The sequence below is a fragment of the Schistocerca serialis genome, chromosome 8 (genome assembly GCF_023864345.2).
Source record: "Schistocerca serialis cubense isolate TAMUIC-IGC-003099 chromosome 8, iqSchSeri2.2, whole genome shotgun sequence".
NCBI lineage: Eukaryota > Metazoa > Arthropoda > Insecta > Orthoptera > Acrididae > Schistocerca > Schistocerca serialis.
The window spans coordinates 569,792,037-569,815,109 of NC_064645.1; the positions used below are offsets into that span (position 1 = coordinate 569,792,037).

General features: G+C 40.7%; 1 protein-coding gene across 10 annotated transcripts in view; it reads left to right on the forward strand.

Annotated features, from left to right (window-relative positions):
• The first annotated feature begins 2,834 nt into the window (after window positions 1-2,834).
• LOC126416035 (protein-L-isoaspartate(D-aspartate) O-methyltransferase) overlaps window positions 2,835-23,073 on the forward strand; it is a 48,206-nt gene continuing 27,967 nt past the window's right edge. For 3 of the 10 annotated variants that reach the window (XR_007575398.1, XM_050083499.1, XM_050083498.1), the window contains exons 1-3: window positions 2,844-3,152; window positions 3,329-3,421; window positions 3,507-3,643. Coding sequence is in view for 9 of the 10 variants with exons in the window: in XM_050083499.1 (XP_049939456.1) it covers window positions 3,095-3,152; window positions 3,329-3,421; window positions 3,507-3,643 (288 nt within the window). In the remaining variant the exon portion in view is untranslated. Of the gene's footprint in view, window positions 3,153-3,284; window positions 3,422-3,506; window positions 3,644-23,073 lie in introns of all 10 variants that reach the window. The other 7 variants (XM_050083495.1, XM_050083496.1, XM_050083493.1 and 4 more) reach the window with 6 other exon arrangements.

Consider the following 23,073-nt stretch of genomic DNA (forward strand, 5'->3'; position numbering starts at 1 on the left):
CACTGCGTAGGATCCTACGGTCTTGGCGTGCATCCGTGCGTCGCTGCGGTCTGGTCCCAGGTCGACGGGCACGTGCACCTTCCGCCGACCACTGGCGACAACATCGATGTACTGTGGAGACCTCACGCCCCACGTGTTGAGCAATTCGGCGGTACGTCCACCCAGCCTCCCGCATGCCCACTATACGCCCTCGCTCAAAGTCCGTCAACTGCACATATGGTTCACGTCCACGCTGTCACGGCATGCTACCAGTGTTAAAGACTGCGATGGAGCTCCGTATGCCATGGCAAACTGGCTGACACTGACGGCGGCGGTGCACAAATGCTGCGCAGCTAGCGCCATTCGACGGCCAACACCGCGGTTCCTGGTGTGTCCGCTGTGCCGTGCGTGTGATCATTGCTTGTACAGCCCTCTCGCAGTGTCCGGAGCAAGTATGGTGGGTCTGACACACCGGTGTCAATGTGTTCTTTTTTCCATTTCCAGGAGTGTACTTCATTTGAACGCTTCACGGCAAAGAGTGAAATGAATGAAGTACTTCACGGGAATGAACGAGTTCGACCCATCTCTAGGCCATACTACGATCTACCCACAGACGTAAAAGAACTCCATGTCAGAGAAAATATGCTCACAAATGAAAGCGAAAAAGAAGTAACCCAAGATAAGAGAGAGAATATTCTAGTGAAAATCAATACCAAAGAATACTCCAAATATCTGTAGAAGAAAGTAAAGCCAGATCAGAAAGAATGAAACAATACTGGGCTAACAGTAATGCAAAGATCATTAAAAAGTGACTGACGTAGCATAGGTGGTGGTGGTGGTGGTTAGTGTTTAACGTCCCGTCGACAACGAGGTCATTAGAGACGGAGCGCAAGCTCGGGTTAGGGGAGGAAATCGGCCGTGCCCTTTCAAAGGAACCATCCCGGCATTTGCCTGAAACGATTTAGGGAAATCACGGAAAACCTAAATCAGGATGGCCGGAGACGGGATTGAACCGTCGTCCTCCCGAATGCGAGTCCAGTGTGCTAACCACTGCGCCACCTCGCTCGGTGTAGCGTAGGTCTACCTCATAGACTGATAAAAGAAGAACATACTAATATTTTCAAAAACGTATGCTTAAGTTTCTTGGACTACATCCTCACAATGTATTTCCTCGGCAAGAAATGTGCTGCATAGTATGCTAGAAAGAGATATATTACAGTGCTATACCTGAGCTTCTTTACGGGCAGAACTATCTAACGTATTGATTTAACTTATCTGGCAGCAAACAATAATTAGACTTTCCTTATTTCTCAACAATAAACAAAGCGAAAATATGCAAAATATACCAACTCATACACAATGGGAAATGCTTCCACCAACACGGTGAGTGTCAATCTAGTATGCACAAACATTACTTCTGGTGTTAGCAGATCATTGTTGCTTGTTTGAAATCACATATATAGGTCTTTGTGAGACTAGGGCATGAAGTGTTCAATGTACTCCAGTTTTAGGACTCTTCAGCAGTCAGAACTGTACCGAAACAGTTCTACATCATTGGCAGATCTGCCGAAGTTGCCCGCCCCCACTTTTGTAAAATTAAAATAATTTCTTTCCGTAGTTTTTCCTACAGATTTAGCAAATTTTGTGAATTTGTTAATGGATTTAACGAGAATGCAGCTTTATTGAAAAATGTAACTGGAATCAGTTCCCATGAACAGCAATCTGTCGTTTCACTTGTACTTTGAAAGTCATGGGTCGAAATGCTGCTGTTTGTCGACGACGTTATCTGAATGCAATCCTGTAAGTAATCTGAACATTTGTCACAGAAGCAGCTCATGTTTCAGAGCAAAAGCACTGGCTGTAGGTGCGAGAATATTATTGCGGTCTGAGGTAAGGCTCCTTCTCGTAGGCAGAATGTAGGAACAAGAAGGACATGTAACCTAAATGTACCTCTCCTGATTGTTAAGCCAGTTTTCTTTCTTGCACTTTTTTCCTGGCAGTTTTGCGCCCCCTCTTTGCCTGCGCCCTTGGCGTGGTCCTATCTGGCCACGCTCTCGACACGGCCCAAAGACGTTGTACGACCCTGTCTGCCGTGTTATCATCTGAACTGTACCCGGGAAAAAGATCGAGTGCTGTGCCTTGATTGTTGTGTCATCAGTAAACAGTTGTCACAAGCAAGTTTACAGCACGCATATGATCAGATCGATAGTCTACCCAAACTCTCGATTCGCATGCCATGATATAAATTCCTCAATCTTATTATTATAGAAGCAATAATTCGGGTACCACATTTTGACATATAGTTTACGAACTCTTGAATCAAGAATTTCGAAAACAGACATTGAAATTCCAACAAGACAAAAATTCATATTATCTTGAGACGTTACAGATTTAACCTAGTATCCCACATTCTAAGAGTTGCTTTATGTCGATAAATCTTGGTCATACTGAACAGCTTTGTATACCCTAAAAACTGACGGAGCATTTTGATTATATAAAAAAATCATGTGATTATAGTTGGCGGAAATCTCTCCTACTATCGTGAAAACGCTGTTTACAAAAGAAAATTGAGGTCACTGCATTTAAAAGAGAGTTTACAATTCTTTTAAATAAGGTATTCTACCTTTCAGGTACTGTTACGTTGTCGGCCTGCCACGAACCAACTTTTTCCACATTTTAATTTTCCCTATTGAGGGGACTGGACAGGCGACAGAGAGATTTCAAACTTTATTTTTTCTGTCTGGAGAGATTTCTTCCACTGAGAAATTCAAAGTATACACACTTCCGTTATTTACTGTTACGGGCAACGAGTTAAAATTTTAACTCGTTGGTTACGGGCGATACAGGACATCCAAAGAACTAGTAAAGCTAGGAGATTTTTAATGCCTTGGCCGCAAGTGACATTACTGGAGACGTCTGTTATTATTCTCACAATACTATCTTTGGCGAAATTTCGGTTCTGCTGCTGCAGTTGAAATTGTAGTTCTGCGGAAATTCACAATCGTATTGTTAGCATTAGAAGCTGCTGGTTGGTAAATATTTACAACATTTTTGCGTATTTCAGTTGTTTCGTGTGCTAAATACGTCGTCGCAATATGCTTGATAGGCTGCTGTCATGGTCGGACAAATTTTAAGTCGTCAGTTGCCGTTACACAGTTTACGTACAATAGCAGGTTAGTGCGACTGTTATTGTAAGGAATGTAATGAATTAGAGCCGTCACTGTGTAAAATATGCAGTGTAGTTATATGAAACTTGCTATGTTTTTCTTCATAAAACCATATATAATGGTTTCAAAATCTTGCAGGTTAGCAGCTCCTATGACTCACTTCTTCGCTCTTGTTGCTGTAGGTTGTGTTTTTTACTTGAGCTTCAACCGGCACTTCGCGATGGCTTGGAGGTCTCACGGAAAAAATAACAGTGACATGGTCCGCAATTTACGCGGTAATTATTTCAGTTTCGCAGTTGCGCACCGGCATTCAGTAATGTGTTTCTAGAATATTTTATTGTATATTGTTTGTCTGTGCAGCTAATGGAATAATTCGTAGTAAGATTGTGGAAGAAGTTATGGAGCAAGTGGACCGTGGAAAATACGCGAAATTTAACCCCTACATGGATGCACCTCAAGGGATTGGTTATGGCGTAACTATCAGCGCCCCTCACATGGTAATTTGGTACATTATATTCCTACTCAATGGGCAACCTATATGTCTAGAATAATATTAAAATTTACGTACTTTTAAGAAATTACTAAGCATAAAAGTTTGTGCAAACAATATGTACCTTTTTACTGTTAAAATTCGATCGGTAAGCATCGACATTCCATTTATTATTGAAATGTCGTGATTCAGCAGTAACAATACGTATGTGTCGCAATTTTGTGTTCGTAAGGCAACATTGTTTGGTTGAGAGAAAGTAGCATCTGTATTTTGTTGCCACCCTCTTCCTTTATCAACTGCAGTTCAGAGGTATCACCTGCCAGTGTGTTACAATATGAGATTTTATCATTCTACATTAGCTACAAGGTAAGTAATAACTTCCGAATTTAACATAATGCTGTTATTCTTAAAGGACTGTTTCATCTCAGATCATACATGTCAATAGCAACTGTGTCACATCTTTATTTTAAAGTTTTCTGAAAAACATATGTGTTGAAGTTCCCGAAGACACCTTTCCAAAATTAAAATATTTTGATTTTGTGATGCTTTGCTAAAACTGTAGACCCCTCTACATGAGAGTATTTGTAAAAATGTTAAAACAGGAGTAAAAAAAAAACATGATTATAAAAAAATTAAAAGTGATAGAGATTTGAAATTATTTTTAATAACAACTTTGTTCAATACTGTCAGATGTAATTAACCCATACACACTTTTGAGCTTTTTTTCGTATTTCGTCCGGAAAAATGAGCTACGAAATTCTGTAACTCTCAGCAAACTTCACAAGTATGTTTTGAAAAATTTACTGTGAAACCCACATCCTGAATATTCCCAAAATTGTGTTATGTTGGTCATTGTACTAATGGAAGGTACATTCAGATTGGGCAATATTTTGTGGTGCATAATTTATTAAACCTAACTAATCTCAAGATAAAGGGAAATACGGAAGCGTCCGATCCCACCCGTCTGCTTTGACCAAGGACGTCACAAATATGGCGGAAACAAAAACAAACACACACACTTTCCACAAGAAGCCTAATGACGCCAACGGGACAAGCGCGGGAAATGGGGTGTTTTGGGTGGGGGGCAAACTAAATATAAACAAATTTAGACGCCTTGCGTAGCTACAACGTGTAAGTGAAGACAGCCATGCATGAATACCCACCCACCTCCCCAGGGGTTGTAACCCCTGCAATCCATAGAAGATAAAGATGCTTCAGTAGCTGATTAGTATTTTTTGTCTTTTTTAAAAAAAAATCTCACGGGATAGAACGAACAGATCAGAAAGATAAATATAATAAACTAAAACATAAATTGGAGGAAACAGATAATTAAAATAAGTAATAAGTGTTTTTAAATTTTAGAAAAAATCTCACGAGATAGAACGAACAGATCAGAAAAGTAAATAAAGTAAGATAAAACAGAACTGGAGACAGCCACACTCAAACCAAACTCCGCGCCGTCATGACGTCACACACGACAACACCCTTACGTCACGGGTCAAAGCCGACGCGTGGGATCGGACGCTTCTGTCGACCCAGATAAAGTCCTGGAACTTAAAAATTTTAGTTGATTGCTGAAATTGAGTAAATGTAATGCAGAACTTCTATATCGTAGTCAGAGTAAGTACTTTACATCATTAGAAGTGAGTGGGAAAACAATGGTTCATTTTGTTCAAACATTATGTTAAAAAAATAGATGTAGAAAATAGCTTTGTGCACACACTTTTCTGGTTCCTATATTACTCACTTTTTTTTGTCATAATTTATGACGTTACTTGAATTAAAATTGCCTACACTGTAACAATCAATGTTACACTGTTGAAAAGAGTTCATATATTTTTCCATCTGTTCCACATTGGTCTTGTATAGCCGAGCTGAATTTGCACATGGACAAGGGTGATTCAACAAGAGCAATGCTCGGGAAGTGGAAGCTGCACGCTGAACTGTTGATGGTGGCCATTTGAAAGAATTTGCCGGAACCATGAGATATCATAAGGAGACGGTTACACCTTGTAGCACATGCGAGATACTAATTATTTGTCCCACGCACCACTGCTTGTCACAGAGACAAGAAATGGAGTTACTCACAACAAAGTCTTCTAAAATATACTGAGGTCTCTGAATTTCACACACAGTGACAGGTTGCATTGCATGGAGAACTGTTCTTGGAATGTATATGCCACTCCAGGCTGCAACCCAGTAGGGACTTCACTGAATTCTTACCAGTGGCATCATAGTAGATTATCTTTTTTCCAATTCCCCTAATGTACGTTCATTTAGAAGTAAGAGTTCCATGTTTTGTAATAGTTTTGAAATGACCTATACGAATCCAATAGCACCTCTTATAGCATTAAGAGCTTCACGCTGGAGATAAAATCTTGTTGCTAGATGTATGAGGTCCCCCGAGGTTCAATCTTAGGTCCACTACTGTTTCCCATATATGAAACTATCTTCTGTCTAGGATACAAGAAGCAAGAATTCAGTTCTTTTGGCAGATGACACTAGTATTGGAATCAATCCAAGCATACATACAGAAACGGCAAAAAAGTTCTTCAAAGTACTAGTTTCTTGTAAATGGTCTCACCCTCAATTTTAAAGCGACACATCATATTCATTTTTGCATATCAAGAGGTATTTCATCAGTGACGAGTGCAACACATGGTGAGGAAATAATGAATAGCGTAGAAACTTCAAAATATATAGGGGTCTATATTGATGAGAATTTAAATTGGGGAAAAAAAACATTTTGGAATCCCTAAGGCAACTTCGTTCAGCCACATTTGTGCTTGGAGTTGTTTCAAATCTTGGGGAGAGACAAATCAGTAAGTTAACATATTTTGCATATTTTCATTCGATAATGTCGTATGGAATAATGTTCTGGGATAGCTCTTCTTTAAGAAAGCCCCCATAGCACAAGAGTGCTGTAAGAATAAGAATAAAAGTAAAATCATCTTGTAGGCATCTGTTTAAGGAGTTGTGCATTCTGACTACTGCTTCACAGTATGAAAGCAAACCTGTTGCACATAAACATTATGTATATTGACCTTGGTTTCAACAACTACTGGGGGTATCAGCATTACATTGCTAAAAAGCAATAGTCAGAATTTGGAGCAGCAATGCTCAAGTCAAAAATAAAACAAAACATTGTCGCCTTTGCCATGTGTAGCCAGCTGGGAACATCAAGACAGTGTTCTTAAAGTTTATGTGCAACCAGTTGACTGTTTAATCTTACATTGAAACTAGTATATGGTTGTTGTATAACAGCCATTTTCAAAACTGTAAGGCTTCACTTTATATTTATTCCCTCATGAGGTTTGTTGTTAATAATCCACTACAGTTCAAAAGGAACAATGAGGAACATAATTACAACACCAGAAGGAAAAACTATTCATTACTCCACATTAAGGTTTCTTTAGCAAAAAAGGGGTACACAGTGCTGCAACAAAAATTTTTGATAATTTACCCAGTGATATGAAATAAAATTTGATAACTAACTGATAAAGTTTCTCCGTGGCAGCACCTTCCATTCTGTAGAATCTGTTGCAGAATTTCCATTGTTGTTACGTGTAAAAGGTGGTGGGTAGGAATTACTAACTCACATATGTATGTCCTTTTGTAAAAATAAATAAAGTCTTAGAAATGTTGAGAATGTAACAGTATGTGAATGGTAAGTGATTCATTCCACATCATTACAATCTATCGTGCTGAATGATCCATGGAACATGTAACCAACAAACAAACGTTACAGAGACCTCGTGCCCCATCACATGCACTTTTCCGATGACCTCTTGTAGAAAATATGCATTTTTTTTTTTTTTTTCCTGTACAGTGTTTTCCAGGCTCATAAAGCTGAAAGCGGTTTTTAAAATTTGATGCTACACCTTCAGTCACATACACATGTTTAGGAAATATATGACCTCTAGATGCTGTATTGTCAATTATCATGCTGCCAGCATAGCATGCATGTACACTGTAATGAATGAGGTCACTGACAATAGTAAAACTGTGTGATGTTCCAAAAAAGTGAGAAACCTCTGTGAATATTCACATTTGTGATGTGTGCCAATGGAAACATGAAACTTCATTCTGCAAAGCATCAGATAACACTTCAGTGGTCATCCCTTAAACACCAAGACACACTGCACACTCTTCAACCATTTCTCTTGTGGCTCTTGACACCTACGCAAAAACATCTAAACAAAAGCATCGGGTCACCATCTCTGTGTACTTCTGTCCTGTGGCACTGCTTTTGGTGGAAAAAAATAAGTTTCAGATTAGTGTAGTAAATACATGTGCATACTTCCTTCACTAGCTGGCATTTTACACATTTTGGTTGTAAGGAGAATTATTTTGTGAGACCACTTTATAAATTTGGGTTCTCCTTTCCCATTAGGAGATTGCTGCTTTTACTGATCTTGTTGTGTATCATTTTGCATTTTTAACTTTTTCACAATTTTCATTAACAGAGTAAATATCAGCCTGATTTGGCATCACTTGGATAATATTCCAGAGCAACGTTAACCATATCATATTGCAATGGATGGTCACAGTAGGAATCTGACATGCCCAGATACCTTTTTTAGTCTTCATTTTATGAGCTTTCGAAGTAAATAATGTGAGGAAGTGGGTATGTATTTCTGTATCTGCTGTTTTGTGTAACTATTTGGTATCAGAACAGTGTCGGTAATTGTACCTTCTCAGTATAGGTGGGTGCCAAGATAGCAGTGTTTAGGTTTTTCAGTGCATATATGACTACCTTCGGTTTCTGCACTAAATGCATCTACATTATACATTTCACAAAGTTTTGAAGATGTTGCTTGTGTAAAACTTATTTCAATTTCTTCTACTTTTCTTTGTACAAACTATTTTCTTCTTTTGCGTCTTACCTTGTCTGGGTGTTTAAGGGATGGAGGGGGGGGGGGGGGGGGACATATGAGGGACTGAAACAGAAATGCTTACATTCAATGCATCAATAACTTCCCAGGAATATAAACATCTGCACTGTCTTCTTCAGTTTCACATTCCAGTGACTGTGATTGTTCAGGTGGGTTATCACTAAGTTTCTTGTTGGAGTGAGTAACTACTAACACATTAACCAAACAATATACATGTTATGAGAGAAGTTTTAGAGTCAATAATTAAAAAAACATAGAAATGCACTTTTTTAATTTTTTGTAATAAATATTTACATAATATAGATAGCTATAACAGAGAAGTGTTGTTTATATCAGTTGTCCCTGGTAGCAGAATAAGGAAGTTCTGTGACTTTCCAAATTAGTAAAAAAAATTAAATTTTTTTGTGTTTACTACTTAGGTTTGTAAGTAAAAAGAAAATGCATAAGTATGTATTTGTGTCAATTAAATTTGAGCATTTAAAGAGGGAGCTTTGAAACAAAACATCTGCCAGTTCTCTATACTATCAACCTTGGTTAATTAGTTATATTTCTTTCTAGTTCTGTACTGTTTTAAGAGTTATTTACAAAATATACATTTTTCGAAGACCTATACCATTTACAAAAACAAAGATAAAATGAAAATATCCTGTTTCGTAACACACTTTGTACAGAGGTCTAACTTTTTTTTGAGAAACTGACATGTCTTATATGATTTGAGATTAAATTGCCTGACTGCATTTTCTAATTACGTTTATTAGTGATCTATCCAACAATGTCTTGACAATCACATAAGAAGATCATAAATCAATCTGCTTCCCCCCTGCAGGTCCAAGGGTTCAAGGGTTAGAATAGGCCTGAGGTATTCCTGCCCATCGTAAGAGACTACTAAAAGGAGTCTCACACATGTCGGCCTTTAAGTGGTGGTCCCCTGTCTGGTTTGACCTCCATCTTTCTAAATTTTCCTGAAGAGCGAGCCAATTGGTGAAGGGCGCCTTACATGGTGCATTGTGTCTATTGTGCATTGAGATCTTTAGCCCACTTTCTCGTCATTGCATTGCAGTCCCCCTCATTCTTCATCTCTGGGACGAGGACAGCTTCCTGGGTGTGTTTTCCACCATGCACTATGCAGTGTCGCTTTCTGTGCCGACGATGAACGTGGACTTTTTAGCATCTCATCCAGCATGGTAGCCAGTCCATTGTGGTGGGGCCGCCATGTACCCTGTTGGTTGTAGCCCCTTACAACACAGTGATCGCTCTTTTGATACCTGTGCCGTTAACTCCCCACGTATGCCATGGAGTACGTAGATGCCCATATCCAAGGGGCATCGAGACTCCCGGCAATGGCCATCCTGCCAGGTGGCCCTTGCTGAGGCTGGGTGGCACCTATGTGGTGGGCCCCTGGTTGGAGTGGCTGGCACCTATGTGGTGGGCCCCTGGTTGGAGTGGCTGGCATCAGGGCGGATGACATGCCATGAAGCATAGTACGTCATCTCTTGCTGGTGGTCCGCCGCCTGCAGTCTCTAAGCGGGCAAAGTCTTAACTTCAATGCTAAGAAATATTACCCCAAATTGTTCCCTTCCGTGGCCACACCATGGGAGGAATGCCAGGCTAAGGATGGCAGCGAAGATTATTCGCCCCGGTACCTCATATGTACGAGAGTTGATGGGGAATCTTTCATGTCCATGAAGCCTCAGTTTTTTATGGAACATTTGGAGGACAAGTTTGGGGAGGTGGAGGGCTTGTCCAAAATGCACTCTGGATCAGTCTTGATAAAAACAGCATCCTCTGCTCGGTCAGGGGCATTACTCACTTGTGATAAGTTGAGGGCTGTTTCTTTTACCATCAGGCCCCATAAGAGCTTAAATATGGTCCAGGGTATTACATTCCACCGGGACCTTCTTTTGCTGTCTGACAACGAGCTATGGGGCGAGGTGTTCAAAGTCCGAGGGATAATCAGGTTGCCACTGGTGCCTTCATATTGGCTTTCGAGGGTGACACGTTGCCTGAGAAGGTCAAGGTGATGGTCGAAGGCTGTGACGTCAAGACATATATCCCTTCCCCAATGCAGTGCTGGAAGTTCAGCCATATGTCTACCCGCTGTACTTCCAGCGTCACATGTCAAGATTGTGGATGTCCATCACATCCCAATACTCCACGTGCCCCATCTCCCATCTGTGTGACCTGCAAAGAGCCTCATTCAACTTGCTTGCCAGACTGCAGAATTTTACAGAAAGAGAGGAAGATCATGGAATATAAGACCCTGGACCGACTGACCTACACTGGGACTAAGAGGAAATTTCAGCACCTAGAACCTCTGGCTTTGACCTCCTCTTACACCGCCGCTATGAGAACAATTGTTGCCCCATCAGTTCCTCGCATTCCTGTCGCGTCTCAGAACCAGAAGACTACACCTGCCTCCTTGATGGTAGGGGGTACTTCCCTCCCTGTTGCTCCCGCACCACCTACTTCTGGAGCAACACCCCCCTCCCCCACCCCCTCCAACCATTGGGGACATCAGTCCCCACTTCTGAGCTGGAGAAGCACGAGTCTTCTTCAGCTCGTCTCACTAGGAAGGGGTCCCTTGAGTTCAGTGACAACCTGTGTGATAGTGACCATTTCCCCATCTTCCTGCCACTGCCTCGGTGTCAGGCCCATGGAAGCCTGTCCAGATGGGCTTTAAACAAGGCAGACTGGGAAACTTTCATGTCTGCTGTCACTGTTGAATCTCTCCCACATGGTAACATCGATGTGATGGTTGAGCAGGTAACTACAGCAATTGTTCTGTGGCAGAAAATGCGATTCCTCGCTCTTTAGGATGCCCCTGGCGAAAGGCAGTCCCTTGGTGGCAGCCGGAAGTTGCTGAAGCAATTAAGGAGTGTCAACGAGCTCTACAGCGACATAAGTGGCCTCCTTCCCTGGAGCACCTCATAGCCTTTAAACGGCTCCATGCCCGCATTTGCCGACTTGTCACATGACAGAAGCAGGAGTGTTGGGAGTGATGTCTCCACCATTGGGTGCCACACGTCACCTTCCCAAGTCTGGGCAAAGATGAAACATGTTTTCGGGTACCAGACCCCAACAGGTGTTCCTGGTGTTAACATAAATGGTGTGTTATCTACCTATGCAAACTGCAAACATGATTGCCGAGCACTTTGCTCGAGCCTCTGCCTCGAAGAATTACCCCCCAGCCTTTCACTGCATGCTTCATTGAATCCTGTAACACCTCATTTACAGAGTGGGAGCTCCTCAGTGCCCTTGCACATTGCCCTGACACAGCTCCTGGGCCAGATCGGATCCACAGTCAGATGATTAAGCATCTCTCATCTGACTGCAAGCGACATTTCCTCGACATCTTCAACCGGATCTGGTGTGATGGCATCTTTCCATCGTTCCATCGCAATGGCGGGAGAGCATCATCATTCCGGTGTTCAAACCTGGTTAAAACCCGCTTGATGTGGAAAGCTGACTGCCCATCAGCCTCACCAACGTTCTTTGTAAGCTGCTGGAACATATAGTGTGTCGGCGCTTGGGTTGGGTCCTGGAGTCACATGGCCTACTGGCTCCATGTCAGGCCGTCTTCTGTCAGGGTTGCTGTGCCACTGATAATCTTGTGTCCGTCGAGTCTGCCATCCAAAAGGCTTTTTCCAGATGCCAACACCTGGTTGCCGTCTTTTTTTGATTTACGAAAAGTGTATGACACCATCTGGCGACATCATATCCTTGCCACATTGTACGAGTGGGGTCTCCAAGACCCGCTTCCGATTTTTATCCAGAATTTCGTGTCGCTTCGTACTTCCAACGTCCAAGTTGGAGCTTCCCATAATTCTCCCCATATCCAGGAGATTGGGGTCTCGCAGGTCTCTGTATTGAGTGTCTCTCTATTTTTATTGGGCATTAATGGTGTAGCAGCAGCTGTAGTGCCATCTGTCTCACCTTCTCTGTATGCAGAGGACTTCTGCATTTTGTACTGCTCCACCAGTACTCGTGTTGCTGAGCAGCACCTACAGGGAGCCATCCACAAGGTGCAGTCATGGGCTCTAGCTCAAGGTTTCCAGTTTTTGGCCGCAAAGTTGTGTGTTATGCATCGTAATGTTCATCCAGAACCAGAACTTTATCCTACTGATGATCCACTCACTGTCGTGGAAGCATATCGATTCTTAGGACTGGTTTTTGATGCCCAATTGACTTGGCTACTTCACCTTCGTCAGCTTAAGTAGAAATGCTGGCAGCACCTCAATGCCCTCCACTGCCTGAGCAACACCAACTGGGGTGCAGATCACTCTATGCTGCTGCAGCTCTACAGAGCACTTGTTCAACCCCACCTCGACTATGGGAGTATGGTTTATGGTTCGGTGGCACCCTCAGCATTGCGTTTACTTGTCCCAATGCACCACTGTGGCATTCGCCTAGTGACAGGTTCTTTTATAACGAGTCTGGTGACCGCTGTCCTTGCGGAGGCCGGAGTCCCTCTGTTGAAGGTTAGACATGCACAACTGCTCGCCAGTTATGTTGCACATGTTCTTAGATCTCCTGCACATCTGAATTACAGTCTCCTTTTCCCACCTGTGGCAGCCCGTCTCCCCCATCGGCAGCCCAGGTCAGGGCTAATGATTGCGGTTTGCATGCGATCCCTTCTGTCTGAACTGTAGTCCTTCCCTTTACCACCTATGCTTGAGGTCCATTCACGTACACCTCTGTGGTGTACACCTAGGCCGCGGCTTCGCCTGGACCTATCACGTGGCCCTAAAGACTCAGTTAACCCTGCGACTCTCCGCTGTCACTTCCTCTTGATTCTCGACATGTAGCAGGGCCATGACGTGGTTTACACTGATGGTTCGATGGCTGATGGTCACTTTCGCTTTGCCTATGTTCATGGAGGACATATAGAATAGCACTCCTTGGCCGATGGCTACAGTGTTTTCACTGCAGAGCTGGCGGCCATATTTCGTGCTCTTCAGCACATCTGCTCAAGCCCATGTGAGTCATTTCTCCTGCGTACTGACTCCTTGAGCAGCCTACAAGCTATCGACCAGTGGTACCCTTGTCATCCTTTGATAGCGACCATCCAGGAGTCCATCTATGCCCTAGAACGGTCCAGTCATTCAGTGGTGTTTGTCTGGACCCGAGGTCACGTCGGAATGCCAGGCAACGAACTTGCTGACAGGCCGGCAAAACAGACTACGTGGAAACCGCTTCTGGAGATGGGCATCTCTGAACCTGACCTACGTTCTGACTCACGCCACAGGGTTTTTCGGCTTTGGGAGACAGAATGGCACAACAGTACACTTGTCCTCCGCCAGCTCCGCATTGGCCGTGCTTGGGCGACCACGGTTACCTCCTGCACCTTGAAGACCTGCCTCAGTGTTGGTGCGGCACCCGGTTGACAGTGGCCCATCTTCTGGTGCACTGTCCCACTTTGACTGCCCAGTGACGGAATCTTGGGTTGCTGGACTCATTGCTGCCAATTTTACCTGACAACGCCTCGTTGGCTGATTTAGTTTTGCGTTTTATTTGTGAGGGTGAGTTTTATCATTTGATCTAAGTTTTAGTGCATTTCCTTTGTCCCCCTGTGTCCTCCACCCTAGTGCTTTTGGGGTGGATGTTTTAATGTGTCACAGAGTGGCTGGCTTTTCATTTTTATTCTCGTGGTCGGCCAGTCATCTGCTCTTTTGTTTTTACCCCTTCTAAATGTTCTCTCTCTGTGTGTTGTTTTTTTTTTTTTTTTTTCTCCATAGTAGTGTTGGTTGTCCTGTCGTTCTTCTGGTTCTTCCTTTCTCCTGTTATTGTGCTGTATGTCTCCTTCTTTCTTTTCCTCTTTTCCTTGTGTAATTGTAGTTTGGTCCCCTTCCTCCACCCCCCCCCCCCCCCCACCCCCCTCAGTAATTGTAGTTTGGTCCCCTTCCTCCCCCCCCCCCTTACCCCCCCCCCATCTTTTAAACCAACCAATCGACCTGCTTGCCCAATAACTTCTGAATTTTTTTTGTCATAATATACTATGGAATGTTTTACTTAGGAGCTGTTTACTTCATAGAGAATCATCTCCTCGCCTAAATTTTCACAGCAGACCAAAGTATGGCACATACCTACATGAATAGACTCTCTTTATGGTGTCATCATACTTGGCTCGTGTTCAGGAGGATTACAGTTCAAACTTCCACCCGACCATCCTGATTTAGGTTGTCCATGATTTCCCTAAATCACTTCAGGTAAATGCCAGGATAGTTCCTTTGAAACGGCATGGCTGACTTCCTACCCGGTCCTTCCATAATCCGATGGGACTGATAGTCTTTAGTAAGGCAGTCCTACTTATTGCTGAAGGTATACACTATGACACAGAGAAATTTGTTCTTCATAATTGTATTACATTTAAATTGAGTTATGTTTAACATCCACTTTACCAAGTACCTATCCTCTGCGTATGTTCCTGAATCAGTAGTTCTTATGTGGGACTGTAACTATGGTTGATGTTGAAGTGACCTGAATGTTGCGTAGGTGGTGTTCCCTAAAACTATGAAACAGGATGGGAAATTCTCAAACCCTCGCATAGGATATACTTCTTGACCCAGAAGTCATGAATGATTACATACGATGCTCAGTAAGTGAACTGAGAAACAAAATTAAGGGGGGTAGGACAACGGGCTGTCTTGGAGCAGGAGAGGCACCAGAGGACATTTTAATTTCCACTGTCTATACTTTTACAAGTAAATTCATAAAACTTTGTCAGCATGACCAGGAAAGATTCAGGATTCACACTCGTAGCAGCGGAAGTTCAGAAACATAACAAAATAATTTTTTTACATGTGAAATTTCATCATTTTTTCACTTACTATTAGCTGCATTTGTTGCTATCGGTACACTTTTCTTCATAAGTAAGAGAGAATGTTCGATGAATTTTGCACAGCATACAAACCATACTTACAGGTGTCTGAAACTCTAGAATCTATTTAATTTATGAAAAAATGAATGAGCTGTTACGTTTTAAACTTTATGTTCAGAAAAAAAATCAAATTTTGTAGTTAATTATTTCAATTTTTACGACAGTTTTTAATAGATTTGGAAAATTCTAGAGGTTCATACACCTGTAAGTATGGTTTGTATGCTGTGCAAAATTCATCAAAGAATCTCTCTTACTTGTGAAGAAAAATGTACATATAGCAACAAATGCAGCCAATAGTAAGTGAAAAAAATGATGAAATTTCATATCTAAAAAAAAAAAAAAAATTATTTTGTTATTGTTTTGCTATGAGTGAATCCTGAATTCTTCCTGGTCATGCTGACAAAGTTTTATGAATTTATTTGTAAAAGTATAGACAGTAGAAAATAAAATGTCCTGTGGTGCCTCTCCTGCTCCAAGTCGGCCCGTTTGACGCCCTGCCCCCCTTAAGGAAAATGGCATATATGCATCAGACGTGTTTGCTGCTGAACTCCTAGAAAGGTTTCGAACTCCAGAACTGTAAAGTGTTGTTGGTTGGTTGGGTGATTTCATGTTCTATTGATCATTTGCATGACAAATTGTAATGTGGAACAAATCATTTTATCACATCGCAAATTACTTTGTCAGTGTGGCTACATGTTGATCATTCACAAGTCTCTCTCTACATTATATTTCACTAATACAGGGTGCGGCAGAACCGACTAAGCAGTTTTAAGGAGCTGTAAAAAGTAAATCTGATTGTATAGAGAAAAAAATGTTTTTATTTTTAAATTGGTACTATATAACATTTTACATTCATTTAGTTTTGAAAATAATGTCCTCAAGATGGTGGCTATTAGCATTAATACGTTGTTGTGGGTGATCCGTGAAGTTTCGAGCAGCTCTTGCACACACAGTGCAGAGTATGGCATTCACTTTGTCAATAATCTGCTCTTTTAACTCTGGTAGGGTGTGAGGGCGGCTTTTGAAAACCTTTTCCTTCCTATATCCCCAAAGAAAGCAGTCACAAATGCTCAAATCTGGTGACAGCGCAGGCCACCCGACATCACCCCTTAAAGAGACAAGGCATCCCTCAAACATTCCTCTCAAAACATCAAGTGAAATTCAAGATATGTGAGCAGTAGCTCCATCCTGTTGGAACCACAAGTCCCCCAGTCCATGTTCTTCAACAATCTAGTCCATTCTGGGTTGCATGAAATTTTACAGCATTGAAGCATAACATGCGGAATTAACTGTCACGTTCACTCCTTCCTCCTCAAAAAAGTAAGGGCCTACCATACCAGATTGTGATACGGCACGCCACACTGTCACTCTAGGTGAATGTTGCGATCTTCCGTGAATAATTCGGGGGTTATTTTCAGCGAAAGTTTTGAGTGGAATGTTGAACAGTCGCTGAAAAGCTCATTGTGTAGCGATCACAGATATGTTGTTTCCATAATAAGCGTGAACGGCAAAACCACGATGTGCACTGGTGCAGACCATGTTGGCTACTGAAAGGGGGTCAATGACTGTACGAAGGCAGACCACGTGCAACTGCCTATCCCCACCACAGCCCCAGCAGTAATCGATAGAAACAGAGTAGTCGGTTCTGCTGCACCCTGTACTTGTTCCATAGACCACAAATATGACATTCTGTAATGAACATGTCGGTTTAATTCATCTGTTGGATAAGAGGAGTTGTCATTCTGAAATTCTTTTAATTTGTTTTTAAATGTTGGTTGGCTACCTGTCAGACTTTTAATGCTATTTTTCTCAAATGACCAAAGATTTTTATGGCAGCACGGTTTCACCCCTTTCTGTGCCAAAGTCAGATTTAACCCAGAATAGCGAAGATCATCCTTTCCTCTAGTGGTGTAGCTATGCACTTCACTATTATTTTTGAATTGGGATGGGTTATTTATAACAAACTTCGTAAGTGAATATATGTATTGTGAATGTCTGAGTTTCTTACATAAATGTCTGCAAGGTGGTTTTTGGTGGGCTCCAGCTATCATTCTGATTTCACACTTCTGTGCAATGAATACTTTTTCTCTTACTGATGAATTATCCCAAAATATGATGCCATATGAAAGTAGGCATAATAGGCTATTTTACTCTCTTGGCTCTGTGATCAAAAATTGTGGTTGCAGCATTGTGCACCTTTTTTGTGCTTAAGACAACCTTAATATGGCATAATGAATGTTATTTTTTTCTTCTGATATTGTAGTTATAAACAACATTGTTCCTTTTGAACTGCAGTTAATTGTTTACATAAACTTCACGAGGAAATACGTACTGTAAAGCAGTAGACAAAACGCGTAACTCCTTAAACAGATTTCTACGAGATGATCATGGGTGAGCACCACATTTTATTCTTACAGTGCGTTTGTGGGCAATGAAGACTTTCTTTGTTAAAGATGAGTTACTCCATAACATTATTCTGTGTGACATTATTAAATGAAAATATGTCAGTTAATGATTTGCATCTCCCCAAGATTTGCAATGATTCTAAGTGCAAATGTTGCTGAACTAAGTTATTTTAGTGGTCTGAAATATGTTTTTTTCCTGTTTAAAATCTCATCAATATGGAAACCCAATAATTTTGAAGTTTTTTGCCCTAAATTATTCATTTACCATGTGCTACATGGCTCTAGTACATCTAGATGTGCAGAACTGAATATGTTGACTTAATAAAACTGCGAGTGAGATCATTTGCTCAAAACCAGTCACTCATACTTTCCAAAACATTGTTTACTATTTCTTCTGGTTCTCAAATTTTGTAATTTTTTAAAAGAAGTTTCTGTCAACCACTTAATTTCATTTTTAATTAATGTTTGAAATCTGGTATTTTTCCTGGTAAACTCAAAATTTTTATGGTGATTCAAATCTTCAGAAAGAAAGATAAGCAGGTGTCCAACTACTGACCAGTTTTTGTTGTTCCAGTATTCCAGTTTCTAATGTACAGCCAGCTTAATAAATATGTTATAAGCATGTTCTCTCCAACAGCCAATCTGTCTTTGAAGTTAACAACTAGGTGTTAACAGCATTTTGAAAATAAGGACCTGTTTGTCATACTTTGTGATCTCACTAAAGTCTGTATACCATTTAGCACTACACCCTACTTGCAAAACACGAAGTTTATGACACACACAACCCAACTTTAACTGTAATTAAGTCCTGTTTAAACAACAGGAGACAGTCTATCTTTATTCAGAATAGATGCTAGTTGCTGAAGGAGGTTCAGACTGGCATGCCACCTAGCTTTTGGCTCTTGGTTCATTTCTTTCCATTATTGCAGTAACAATTTACCTTCCCACATAGGAGCTAATACAGTAGTATATTAAGCAGTTGACACACTGCTTTACACATGCTGCGCCACCATAAAATTGCAGCAGGTAATTAAAGAAAAATTAAAACTAACAGTGAAGTGGTTTTATTCTAATGAACTCCTTTGTAAATGATAGATTGATACTTACATAAAGATGACACATTAAATTGCAGATAGGCTCAATTAAGACACTTACAAATAAGCTTTCCACCACAGTCTTCATTAGAGAAAGAAATGGAATTAAATTGAAAGAACATCTGTGTAAAATTAAGATTATCAGTTGTGTATAGGATGATTAAAGCTTTTGCACTGTTAAGTGGCCAGTGGTTAATAAAGGGCATATTTACGTCTCCAAGACAAACACAGTGATGTGCTGGTTTGTCATGCAGGTTAGATTTTACCTCATAAATCAGCAAGCCATCTTATCTGATACGCTCTAGGTCCATAACTTATTGAACGTATCATAGTGCACAACTTAATTTACAGTAAGCAACTGGCAGGCAAGAAACATACAATATTTATTTTTCCCTGCCATATGTATTCATTTGAGAGATGCTATGTAGTTCAGTAGTGCTTGAAATTCATCGTAGTTATTTCATTTTCATAGACTGTGTTTTGGATATTTCACTGTTATGTGAGACAACTGATTTTGCAAGAGAAGAAATACATAGCTTGTTTACATAAGTAACATTTACTTACATTAAATGTAATCTGCTTTTATAATTAATTAATTAATTTATTAATTCAGCTGTTTGATGCATTAAAGCATGACATTTTGATTGTACAATGAAATTTACGGAGCGTACTCTAGAATAAAGGTCTAGGTCAGGGCTAGTTGTGTACTTAACTGTGGTTGTGCGGGAATCCTATCAATACTTTCTGTGAGATATGGTGAGAAGGAAAGAGGGTGGGACAGCTGCTGGGTCCACACAGCCAATGAGAGAGCAGCGAACAGTTAATGCCTGTAGTCAAATCTTTTGACATACATACATATTCTAAAGGCTAATTCTTCGTCAATGCAATGACTCTCATCTGTCATTGGCTGTTTGTTTTTAGTTCCCTTTTATTGTCTGATCTTATCCTTTCTCAGTGTCTTCGAAATACCCTTCATCCTAGGCCGTCTTATTCCTGTCCTTCTCACTTCTTCTTGTTCTTCTTCTTCTTCTTTTCTTCTTCTTCTTCTTCGGCACTACAGCCCTTGGTGGGCCTTGGTATCCTCAACAATCTTCCTCCATATATATCTCTGTTCTCAGCCTTTTTCTTCCGTTCAAGGATCCCCATCTTGGCAAGGTCAGCCAGCATGTTGTCCATCCATCTAGCTCTTGGTCTGCCCTTCTTTGTGGTGGAATACAGTATGGCATTCATTATTCGTTTGGGTATCCTGTCTTCTGTCATCCTTTCCATATGTCTTAACCAACGTATTCTTTGAGATTTGATAAATTTCACTGCATCTTTCCCTTGTATAAGCTCTTGTATTTCATGGTTGTATCTCACTCTCCAACCTTCTGCCTCTCACAGGCCCATAGATTGTTTTTGTAAGATTTTCCTTTAAAATGCCCTTAGGCTGTTACTGTCTGCTTCTGTCATTGTCCACATTTCTGATCCATATGTGGCAACAGGTCACACAAGGGAATAATATACTCTCAATTTAGTTGTTCTTTTAATTAGTGTTCTAGAATACCTTTAGGTTTTCATAATAGGCTTTGTTTCCTGCTTGTTAAATAATGGAAGCATCTAACAGCTTTGAAACATTTATCAGAGATCTTCAGGTCCTGTGGTGTTCTTCTAGCTTCAGAATTGGACAAAACCATGTATTTTGTCATTTACAGTAAGTCGAATTCTTGTTCCTTCTGCTTCCATTTCTCCATATATTTCTTTAAGCGATGTTACATCCCTTGCCACTATGACAATATCATCTACATATGCACCTATCTGGCTGGACTTCATCATTATTGTTCCTTTTTTATCTACTTTTTGTATGATACTATGCAGTGCTAAGTTAAACAGGACTGCAGAGAGGCCATCATCCTGTTTCACTCTGTCCTCAAAGTCAAACTGCGTGGTCATTCTGTTATTCACTTTTACTTTTGTGTCCTTCATTGTTAGCTCGATTAACCTTCTTAGTTTATCAAGGATACCCAGTTCTTTCAGTCCTGGTCTATTAATACTATTAAAAGCTTGTTTAAAGTCAATGAACAGGAAGTGGAGATCTATATCATATTCATAAGGTCTATTAATACTATTGAAAGCTTGTTTAAAGTCAATGAACAGGAAGTGGAGATCTATATCATATTCATAAAATTTTTCCATTATTTGTCTAACAACAAACAGCTGGTCAGATTTACCTCTGTTTGGCCAGAACCCACATTGGTATTCTCAGAGTATCTTTTTGGTGCACTTCTTTATTCTTTCATTGGGCAGTCCAGAGAAAGTCTTATATACTGCACTCAGTAGTGTTATGCCTCTATGGTTCTCACAATTGAGCTTTTCTCCTTTCTTATATATTGGGCATATTATTCCAGTATTCCACTCCTCCGGCATGCTTTCATTTACTCATATGTTCTTTATTAGTTTAAATATTTCACGTCCTAAAGGTCCCCCCCCCCCCCCCCCCCCACACACACACACACACACACACACTACCAACCAATTTTATTGGTTGTGACATGATCCCATCTTCACTGGGTGCATCCTTATTTTTTAGTTTATTTATCACAGTTTCCACTTCCAGCATTGTTGGGTTTTGTGTCTCATCTCTTTCAATTTCTCTTGCCTCTGTGTTCTCTTCCTGTTTCTGTGTACCTCTTGGGGCCTGATCTGAGTTTTTGTTGGGTGTATCTTCAAAGTATTCTTCCCTCCTTTGCAATATTTCTTGTTCATCTCTTATTACCTGTTTCTTGTTCATTTCTTATTACCTTGCCGTTTCTGTTTTTGCATGCATGTTGTTTGTGTTGAAAATCTTTTTCTAATCTTTCCCACAGCATGATAGAGAATTTCTTCGTTTCATTCTGTTCCTTTAATTCTTCCATCTCTTTAAACTTTGATTTCAGCCATTACTTTTCCTTTTTCTTGCATATTCTTAGGGCATTGGATCTTATTTCTTAGTACACCTCCATGTTTCCTCTTGTTTCTCTCTGTATCATTGTCAGTCTTGCTGCATTTGTATGTTCTATACTAGCCTGCATTCATCATCAGACCACTCATTTCTTCTCATCCCAACTACATCTCCTGGTGCCTCTTTCACCGCTTTCTGGATCTTAGTCCATCTCTCTTGGATTTCCATTGTTCCTTGCTGGGAATCAGTGCATCTCTAACTTTTGCTTGGTATGCTCTCATAACTTCAGGGTCATTCAGTTATTCTGTGTCCCAGTTTGTATTTTTCTCCATTCCAGCTTTAGGTATTTCAGATAGTTTCTCTCACTACAGCTTTTACAGCATATTGGTCTGAGCCACAGTTCTGGCCCCTGCAGCTTCTTACATCGATAATTGATGCGGCATGTCGTGCCTTTACTAACGCTTGGTCTGTTTGATTGACTGTTCCACTTACATTTGATTTCCATGTTCCGAGATGTATTCTTTTATGTGGGAAATGTGCTCCTGATGATTAGATTATTTCTAGCAGCAAACTTACATAACATTTCTCCATTCTCGTTACTTTCTTCATGTAATGTGCATATCCCAGATATTCTTCCATATTCGCTTCACCCAACCTGTGCATTAAAATCTCCCATAACTAAGAACAGATCATACTTTTGTACTTTACTGCATGCGCTTTCTAGATCTTCATGAAACTTTTCCTTTGTTTATTCTTCTGCTACCTCTGTTGGTATGTATGCTGTTATTATCTTTATATTTCTGAATTTCTCTTTCACTCTGTCTGCTAAGTCTGTCATATATGGGTTCAAATTCCAAAACACCAACCTCCTTTGTTATTATGAATCCCGTTCTAGCTTGTTCTGTTCTTCTGTCTGGTCCACTGTAGAGCAGAGAATACTGGGGCATATCTATCTGTCCTTGTCCTTGGCTTCTTATTTCTTGTGGCGCTGCAATGTTGCAATTTAACTTCATGAACTCATCAGCTGTTTCTTTCATTTTTCCAGGTTTCAACATTGTTCGTACATTCCATGTTACTATTGCCAAATCTTTTGTCCTTTTTCTTTGCTGAAGTAGTGTTATTTATGTCTCATCCATCATTCGAGGTTCTGTAATACGTCATTTTTACAGTGTGGCTTTATCGGCCCCATGCCCAACCCTCATCTTGGAGGACCTGGATTTCTTTACGGTTTACTTCCCTAGGGAGG